Genomic DNA, 9,411 nt, shown 5'->3' with positions numbered 1-9,411 from the left:
TTTAAAAGATGTGGCCCACAGGACATAAGTCTGACCCTTCTGGGCTGCTGGCACCATAAAAAATAATGTGATTGGAATAAGTGAGTTGTGATGTGGTTGGAAATAACTTTTCCTTCAGTCAAAATGGGTGAAAAGTCTCATATTTGGACCGCTACAGAACAGAACGCTTCTCAGATGTACTGCCACTTGTCGTTCAGGTGAACTCAGCTGCAGTCGTACTCAAACCCCCAAATGCTCTCATTGGTAACTGTTAACAACAAAATAAACTGAAAGGGTTTTTTTTTTTACTTATAAAGACGTTTGCTTCTGTCTTAAACAGCAACAAAAAACACATCTGAAAACTCTTAAACGGCCAAAAATGACAAAACACTGCTTTGATGGTTAATAAAAAAGGCTTAATCTTATTTAAAATGGTTTGAAATGGTTAAACAAAAACAAAAAAACAACGAAAAAAGGCACATTTTAGGGCCAAGGTATAAGGGATGACAAACAGCACGAAGAGAAACAACCATGAAGAAAAACAGAAAACAAAACAGATCAAACATGAGTGAAGGAACTGGAAAAAGAAGTGAAACATAAACAGGAAATCAACAGTTACAGGAACAAGGTAACGAACAGAAACTGGAACAAATAGTTGAACTATGAAGAGGCTCGGTTGCAGAAACCCACAGATTCTACACAGATCTAGACTCTAGACACTAATGACTGATCTGAGTGTGAGTCATCACTTTTTGTTTGCTGTTGTTTGGTGTTGTGTTCGTGCACACGCTGCCCTGCTTCTGCTCCACATCACTGCTGCAGGCTGCACATGCCTTTCATGGTCTTTCATGGTCACACACACACACGCACAGTGTGTGTGTGTGTGTGCGTGTGTGTTTGTGTGCGTGTGTGTGTGTGTGAGCTGGCTCAGGACTCCTGTGGGTTTTATGGAGTGTTACATGTAGCTTAGGGCGAGTCGGAGCTGACAAACATCTGCTGACTCTCAGAACACAAAACAAGATGATGCCCAGCCGGTTCAGCTTCTAGAACCACGAATCAGCTTCAACAAGGATCCAGATCCTCTCAGACGTTCCTGTGTAACATCTATTAAACTGCTTTGGAATGTTTGTTTTAAAACATTTGAACTGGAAGAATTGAAGAGAGATGTCAGTAATAACTTCCCTATTCACATATTTCTGTCTCCTGCAGTTCAGTTGATGTCAGTTAGAAGCGCTTTTAATTTGAAAGTCCACACGGGAAACGCTTGACTTCTGGTCGCTCTAGCGGGGGGAGACTTCATCCGCTCTGCACCGTGGATGTAACGAGAGAAACACTGAACTCAAACAAACGGTGAGCTAAAACAACAATTACTCAACATTGTCCTGGTTTTAACGTAAAGTCTGCGGTAAATGTCGGAGCTGCCGTTATTTAACCCGGTTTATAAAATACGTTTGATTAATTGTGTTTGTATTTTGGGATATTTTGGAGGATTAAATCCCGCCCCTTCTCCACGCTCCACTTACAGAACACGTGGGCGGGATCAACAGTTCGCATTCTGATTGGCCTAGGTTGTGATGGACGCCGGCAGCAGCCAATCAGCTGTATCGTTTAGTCTGTCGTCATATGCTGGGCAGGGTTGCCAGGTTTTGCAGTTTTCCGCTTGTAGTTTGTTTTGAACACGTTGAACTGGATAAAAGGTCACATTTTGCATCTTGGTGAAGTTTTAAACCGTTTTTCATAACATTAGGCTGTTTTGTTTTATAAAATGCTCCTGAGAAAGTAAAGTACTTTCATGATATATTAAACAAGTTTGAGAAGCTTTGCACCTTTACTGACATCAAACCATCTGCTGAAGACTTCTGGTTGTTTATATGTTTAAAATGTTTCAGCACAACGATGCACTCAAATGATTTAAGTAACCTTACAAAAGCTTCCCACAACATCTGGTTCAAAGAGGTCTGCAATTTACACTGAGAAAGGAATGTACAATTATTGAGGTGGGTTGAAGATGATGGAGACTTCAAACCTGCACAGCTTGATTTGTGATTTAAAGAAATAACTCGTAAAGGTATTACTTCATATTGTGTCATTTCATCTGATACTGGGTTGGACAGTTTCCGACACCTGCAATGAAAACACAATTAATACAAATAGGATTTCTACACATAACTACAGCTCAGACACCATTTTTACAAGAACAATAAAACACTTGAGAATTATGACAGGGACCTCATAAACATCATCAATGCTTATAAAGGGAGAAGCTATAAGAGAGTGCTTTCTATTTATGCCTGCAATCCTATAAACAAATTTCAACCATTTATATTAAACGTAGTTGGGAGAAGGAATCAAATATAACACTGGAAAATCCTGAGTGGTTAAAGGTATGTCCGATTATTTCCTCCACCACCAGTTCAGGGCAATGGAGGGAATTCACATGGAGGAATATTATCAGGTTTTTCACAACCCTGAAAAGAAAGTATCAACAGAGTGCCAGAACTGAATTGGGACATTGCTGGAGACAATGTAATAATATGATGGCTGCCCTGGAGTCCAACTTTACTGCTCGAAAGTAATCAAAGAAATTAAAGCAGTTCTTGGTTGTGACTTTCAAACAGTATATTTATGTAAACTCCCATCTGACTTAAATTCCCAGGATAAGTACCTTTTGAAAAAGACATTCTCCCAAAGACTCCGTGGCAACAAAGCTGAGAAATACTGGTTGAAATGGCTATTATGTGTAAGAGAAATTGATTTAACTATGATCTGCTGACTATACTGGGACTGATGGACGGACTCAGACTGGAGGAATTCCCACCCAGGGTCGGTTAACCGATGCTGACACACCTGCCTCTCTCTCTTCTCATCTCTCCCACGGAAAACTTTGAAGAAAATAGATTATAATAAAATGTTTCAGCAGACTTTAATCTTTTGGAAGATTATTCATTTATTATTATTTCGGTTGCCATGGTTTGTTTGCATGCACGCACATCCTGTTTGTGTTTCCCCTTTTCTGTTGGGAAGTTTTGTTTATTTATTCCATCTCCATGTGGTAGATTTATGATTTTAACAGGAGTTTCTGGAAAGGTTGTGATCTTTGCTCTTTTCATTGGGTTTTATCCTGTGTTTGGGCTGGAAACTGACAGATCTGGCAACCCTGTAAGTGAGTAGATGAGTTTTTTTGAAATGGGCAAAATGTGGAGAAATGTATATTTTGACAGCATTATTCATTTTTAATTGAACTGTGAAAGAAAGTTGGTTGGGTTTTTTCTTTTAACTGACAACTTTTCTTCACCGAGTTAACAGTTTTTCAACAACTTTCTCCAATCAGCACAGGTCAAACATGATGGATGTTATTTTCAGTGCCAGTTGTTCATTTGTTCGGACTTTCAGCAGCTGAGTCCTGATAGCATATTCCTGCGCTCATCTATCTTCTCCTCACTGGGTCAAAGTCCTGGTTTAATCTCAAGCTGCTAAAAAACACAAAACAAGCTCAACTTTACTTTCACTGCAGATGAAATGTGGCTTCTAAGGAGTTTAAACTGAGCTAGAAGAATAAAACACGCTGAGGATCAAACCACAATAAACAAATATATCTTATTTATTAGAGGTTTTTTTTGACATTTCACTTCGTCTCTGCTGAAATTACACATACTTTCTTTTGATCGTGATAAATGAAACGGTTAAGTTGAGTTAACCTCCTTGTCTTGAGCAGAATGAGGTCCTGGTGCTGCCTGCTGTGCTCCCTGCTGCTGCAGCTGCTGCAGCTGAGCGCGGAGCCTCTTCAGGGGAACAAACCAAACTTTGTCCTGATGATGGTGGACGATCTGGGAATCGGAGATCTGGGATGTTACGGCAATAAGACACTGAGGTAAAGACGTTCACACTTAAAAGTTCCTGTTATTCGAGTCCTTTGATTCTCTGTAGGGAGACGCCTCCACCAACCGGTGGAGACAATTTGTTATAAGAATGTCTTTCCTGTACTTGTCGAGCCGTGGAGTTTGTCCTGAAGCCAAAGACTTCCTACTCCCAGGAAAGCATTGGCACTTTGACTTTTCATGTTTTATTGGAGAGAAACTGATTTTTCATTTTACCTAGTTTAATTAAGTTTGAACTGAAGTCAGTCAACTCAGTGCTGCAAAAGCTTCAGTCTCTGGAAAAGCTGCATGATGATGCAGCAAAGTGTGGAAAGAAGTAATAGAATATGTCTCCTGATGTCTGAATGAGACTCTTTCGATGACTGGAATCATTTCTGTTTTATTATGTTATTAAAATTAACATTAGGTTCACAAAATATTTGCAATGTGGTGATCTGGGAGGTATTTCACTTTCTGCTCACATGTATTGTGGTTATTTCTTTATAGTCATAAATATATCTTTTATCATTGCATCAGGACTATTTCTGCTGCATTATAGGAAAACAAAGATACGACAATTTTTTTACATTTTGCGGCTGTTTTTGTCTTGTAATTTGGAGTCAACTTGGTTTAATAGAGCAGAAGCTCAAATAAAATGTTGGCATAATAACCACTTAATCCCCCCTGAAATAGGACAAACAGGTTCACATTAATGGTAGAAAAACATTAATCAAAGATCTGTTGAAAACAATCTAAACAAAATAAAGTTGACCATTTGATGTTCATTTCAATAATCACTTGTTTGACCAATTGTTGTAAAAAACATGGATTTCCACACTTTAAGCAAAAAAGTAAGAACCATGGGCACCGTAGCTTCTGGCAGGTTTACAGAGGTCTGATGGGACTCGTCCTGGGATCCTGATCCTTCATGTTCTGTGTTAATGACTGACAGGACCCCCAACATGGACCGGCTGGCCCAGCAGGGCGTGAAGCTGACTCAGCACATCGCTGCAGCCAGCCTGTGCACGCCCAGCCGGGCAGCGTTCCTCACCGGGCGCTACCCGGTCCGATCAGGTCAGTCAGTCCTCGTCATGTGGACTCTGGTTTTACTGTATAAACTTGCATTTTTAACGTTTGAACTTGAAATTTGAGCACATTTTCCACATTAGTTGAAACGGCTCAAAATTGATGTTAATCTGGTTAATCCCCCTCCAATCCCTTGCAGGGATGGCCGGTCACTTCAGACCGGGAGTCTTCTTCTTCACCGGGTCGTCCGGCGGTCTTCCTGCAGAGGAGATCACCTTTGCGAAGATGGCCCAGCAGCAAGGCTACGAGACGGCGCTGATCGGTAACGCTGCTCCTCTGGCGATTTCTGTTAAAGCTGATGTGTCGAAAGACAAAAAACCAACTAGGAAGACGTGAACCGTAGTTCTTCACTGCGGCCTCAGGTCGTCGTGTGTCTCCATTTGAGTGCTGAGGAAAAGACTTTTGTGGTTCTCTGGTTCTTGATGTGCGGTTCCGTCCTGACGACAGGAAAGTGGCACCTCGGGCTGAACTGCGAGAGCAGCGAGGATCACTGTCACCACCCCGCCGCTCACGGCTTCACGCACTTCTTTGGCATCCCTCTGACCAACCTGAGGGACTGCCAGCCGGGACATGGCACCGTCTTCCAGCTCCACAAGTATCTGCCCATGAGGACGGCGGCGGCGGTCCTGCTCTCCGTGGCGGTTCTCCACTGCAGCGGGGTGATGCCGGTGAGCCGGCGGCTGGCTGTCGTCCTGCTGCCCGCCGTCCTCGCCGTGCTTGCCGCGGTGGTGGGGTTCCTCTGCATCATCCCTCACTTGAACTGCGTTCTGATGAGAGGCCACGTGATCGAGGAGCAGCCGTTCTCCTCCGAGAACCTGACGCAGAAGATGACCCAGGAAGCTGTGGACTTCATCCAGAGGTGAGAGAAAGAATGTTGGTGATGAAGAGTGTGGTGAAGGTCTCCCAGAAGTCTCCACCTCCAGCAGCTTTACTAGAAAGTAGTGAAACTCTCGCTCTGAGAACCAAGCGTTTATCCTGAGTCTTCTGTGTCTGTGCAGGAACTCCGAGCGACCTTTTCTCCTGTTCGTGGCGTTCCTCCAAGTACACACGGCCATGTTTGCTTCGGAGGCGTTCAGAGGGACAAGCCGCCACGGCCTCTACGGAGACGCCGTCCAGGAGGTGGACTGGAGCGTCGGTGGGTCAGCGGAGTCATCCAGAAGAAAAAGGAGGGACGTTGTTCACTGAGCTGGGTGTGTTCTCAGGTCGGATCGTGGACACGCTGGACGGACTCCGGCTGGGAGGAAACACTCTGGTTTACCTGACGTCCGACCAGGGCGCTCACCTGGAGGAGGTGTCGGTCCGAGGGGAGATCCACCGGGGATCCAACGGGATCTATCGAGGTTCTCATCTAACTCCTGCAACGTGCCTCAGACGGCTGGAACCTTGTAAAATGTCTCGCTTCGTGTCTTGGTGTCGGAGCAGGAGGTAAATCCATGAACTGGGAGGGGGGGATCCGGGTCCCCGGAATCGTACGCTGGCCCGGGAGGATCCCGGAGGGGCGAGAGATCGACGAGCCCACCAGCAACATGGACTTGTTCCCCACCGTGGTGCGGCTGAGTGGGGCGGAGCCGCCTCCGGACAGGTGAGCTGGTCCAGGTCCAGGTCCAGGTCCAGGTCCAGGTCCAGGTCCAGGTCCAGGTCCAGGTCCAGGTCCAGGTCCAGGTCCAGGTCCAGGTCCACCTGCAGGATACTGCTTAGTGTCTGTGTGTGTGTGTGTGTCCAGGCACATCGACGGCCACGACCTGATGGACCTGCTAGAAAGCCGAGCTGAAACCTCCAAACACGAGTTTCTCTTCCATTACTGCAACGCCTACCTGAACGCCGTGCGCTGGAAGCCCAGGAACAGTGAGTCAACCACTCCAACTATTGACGACCAAAGTCCACCAGACTGATAAACTGGACATTCAGAGACGCAACGAACCTCAAATGAGTGAAATCAGGAAACAAAGAAAATATGAAATGAAGCAGAAGAACAAAAAGTCACCGTGTTGTTTGACCGTAAAACTGTTTTTATTCATTTTAGCTTTTATGTAACTATATGGTGTGTGTGTGTGTGTGTGTGTGTGTGTGTGTGTGTGTGTGTGTGTGTGTGTGTGTGTGTGTGCAGGCAGCTCCGTGTGGAAAGCGTTCTTCTTCACTCCAGACTTGAGCCCGCCCGACGGCCACGGCTGCTTCCACACTCACGTCTGCTTCTGCACCCCAGAGGCCGTCACCTTCCACCGCCCGCCGCTGCTCTTCGACCTCTCCAGAGACCCGTCCGAGAGCACGCCGCTGACCCCGCACACCGAGCCCGCCTTCCACGCCGTCCTGGCGGCGATGCACCAGGCGGTGGAGACGCACGAGGGCGGGCTGGTCCCGGTGGAGAGCCAGCTGAGCCCCGACAAGCTGATGTGGAAGCCGTGGTTACAGCCCTGCTGCTCCTCCTTCAGCCGCCTCTGCCACTGCTAGCAGCACCGCACATTTAAAAATAAAGAAAGTTTAAAGAGTAAAAACAAAGCTCAAGTTATGAAGATTGATTCAAAGATTCATTAGAAACAAATATAATTCATCCACTTTTCATGAACTCTGATGTTTCACAGCGTGCAGCCTCCAGAAAACAGGAAATTACTGCACTTGGAATGTAAATATCAGAGTTTTTTAGGGCATTTATAGAAACTATTTCTGTGTATTTTGATTTGAATCTGAGAAACTTTATTTGTGACGATCTGCAGGAGGATTCAGAGACGTCCTCTCTCCTGTCACCTTGTTTTTACTTCAGTTTTTTTTTTTAATGAAACTGGAGATTTGATTGTTTTGTGACTGTAAACTGTTGAAAATGTGATTTCGACTGACGAACACTCACACAGGAGAGTTTGTCAGTAATGTGAAATGTTACAGGTCATGTAGTGACTCAGTGGATCTTCTGAAGCGACGAACACAAAACTACAAAGCACATTCATTATTCTTTTTTCACAATCCACTGTCTACGTGTGTGTTTGTTTATCTGGAGAAATTCAAAGGTTTTTATTCCGATCTGTGGATGTATAGGTCAATATCAATAAAGATCAATATTACAGAAAGTAAACACTGGTAACCTCTCTCTCTCTCTCTCTCTCCGCCCCGACATCCTCTTCATCAACCGAAGAGGAAGAGGACGTGGGAGATGAACCTCTGGATCTGCAGGAGAATAAATCAAACCCACACAAGTCCCCACGGCCGTTAACTTGTTTAATCAGTTTACTTCAGGTTTTTCAGAAACCAGGCGATAACATGAATCCTGAGATTAATAAACAGAACTGTCAGGGTAACTCCTCCCCCTCAGGGAAGCCCCGCCCACGACCTGCCCACACTCAAACCTGCATTCTGATTGAGTGAGTGAGCCTCATGCTCTTCATGTCTTCCATGTTTTACTGAGTTTAATGTGTTAAAGCAGTTCTTGGTTTGTGTTTGACCTCCTGTGTTGACCAAAGTGATCATGAAAAGTATTTAATGGCGCCTTAATCTAGAGCAGGTTAGTTTGAATTGAAGATCAGGGACCTTCTGTTTCTGTGAACCAGGCTGGTGGTGACCAGAGGAGCAGAATGAGCCTCATACTGGATGTTCTCCGTCTGCTGACTCATAAGATCCACGAGTTGCAGAAACCTCATCTGAACAGTGAGAAGATTTTCTATTCCCATAATTCATGGCTATTTAATATTTCTATTAAAAGTGAAAACAAAGCTTTCCACTTTTCACTGTGAGGAGTCCAGTTTTTGATGGATTTGTCTTAAAGTCTTGCTCATGTGTTCAGGTTCATAAGTTCAAATGTTTTGGATTGACGTTGGATTAAAGGAGATCAGACTTCAGAGGAGATCAGGAATCAGCTGTAACTCCTGAACGAGGACAGAAACCACTTCATTTAGTTGTGAATGTTTCCTGTGTCTTCAGCTTTGCAGTCATTTCTTGCACGTGCTGCATCACAGTGATGTAACGTCATTAAGATATTTGTTTTTTTTAAATATAAATCTGTGGCTACTGCAGTTTTTATTCTTGTTTACGCCATTTTTTTGTTGTTGTTAAAAAAGAAAATATTTTGGGGGTTTGTGTTACATAGATGTGTGTGGAGCGGCTCCTCCATCAGTACAACACTTAGCTCAGTGGGACGCTCTGCTGGCTCAGTGTTTGAGAGGTCACGGTTCAAGTCTTTGATGTGCCAAATTTTGATGGTCAAAACTATAATCGAAGACTTAAATACACCAGGAGAAGTGTTCTGTGTGTCTGGGTACTTGTGGCGTAGCGGGTTGGTCTGGGTTCCTCGCTTCGGCAGACTCAGACAGATGGAGGTTTGAATTATCCAGTACCAGGACACTTCCCCAAGTGGGGGGTGTTGGATAGCAGGAATTGGAATGGTTGGTCTGGGTGGGTGGTTGGTCAGGGTGGATGGGTCCAGGTGAGGTAGGGTAGAGGGGAAAAAGCAGTGTTGTCTTTTTTTTTTCTTCTCCTCTCCACTTCTCTCGCTTCCTCCTACTTA

At 44.7% G+C, this 9,411-nt stretch overlaps 1 protein-coding gene across 2 annotated transcripts; it reads left to right on the top strand.

Moving 5' to 3' along the window:
• Positions 1–588: 588 nt before the first annotated feature.
• Positions 589–7,984, top strand: sts (steroid sulfatase (microsomal), isozyme S). 2 transcript variants are annotated; one of them, XM_080492587.1, is made up of 11 exons: positions 589–716; positions 1,189–1,329; positions 3,695–3,850; positions 4,789–4,910; positions 5,062–5,184; positions 5,370–5,781; positions 5,921–6,057; positions 6,125–6,262; positions 6,345–6,504; positions 6,646–6,767; positions 7,030–7,984. In XM_080492587.1, exons 3-11 carry the CDS (start codon positions 3,696–3,698, stop codon positions 7,368–7,370), a joined length of 1,710 nt encoding a protein of 569 aa, XP_080348713.1. In that variant the 5' UTR covers positions 589–716; positions 1,189–1,329; position 3,695; the 3' UTR covers positions 7,371–7,984. The 2 variants fall into 2 exon arrangements, with proteins under 2 accessions (XP_080348713.1, XP_080348714.1); XM_080492588.1 differs by lacking the exon at positions 589–716 and adding an exon at positions 851–1,076.
• The last annotated feature ends 1,427 nt before the right edge of the window (positions 7,985–9,411 follow it).

The sequence above is a fragment of the Lipophrys pholis genome (genome assembly GCF_963383615.2).
Source record: "Lipophrys pholis genome assembly, chromosome: 23".
In the NCBI taxonomy this organism is placed as follows: domain Eukaryota; kingdom Metazoa; phylum Chordata; class Actinopteri; order Blenniiformes; family Blenniidae; genus Lipophrys; species Lipophrys pholis.
Note: the sequence above shows the minus strand (reverse complement) of the source record. Positions and strands in the feature narration are given on the sequence as shown.

What these genes read in the sequence shown, in the direction of transcription:
- sts (XM_080492587.1), top strand. Translation starts at nt 3,696, where the DNA reads ATGAGGTCCTGGTGCTGCCTGCTGTGCTCCCTGCTGCTGCAGCTGCTG. An exon ending in GCGCTACCCGGTCCGATCAG is followed by an intron (nt 4,911 to 5,061) that starts GTCAGTCAGTCC and finishes AATCCCTTGCAG; the next exon opens with GGATGGCCGGTCACTTCAGA. An exon ending in GCGGAGCCGCCTCCGGACAG is followed by an intron (nt 6,505 to 6,645) that starts GTGAGCTGGTCC and finishes GTGTGTGTCCAG; the next exon opens with GCACATCGACGGCCACGACC.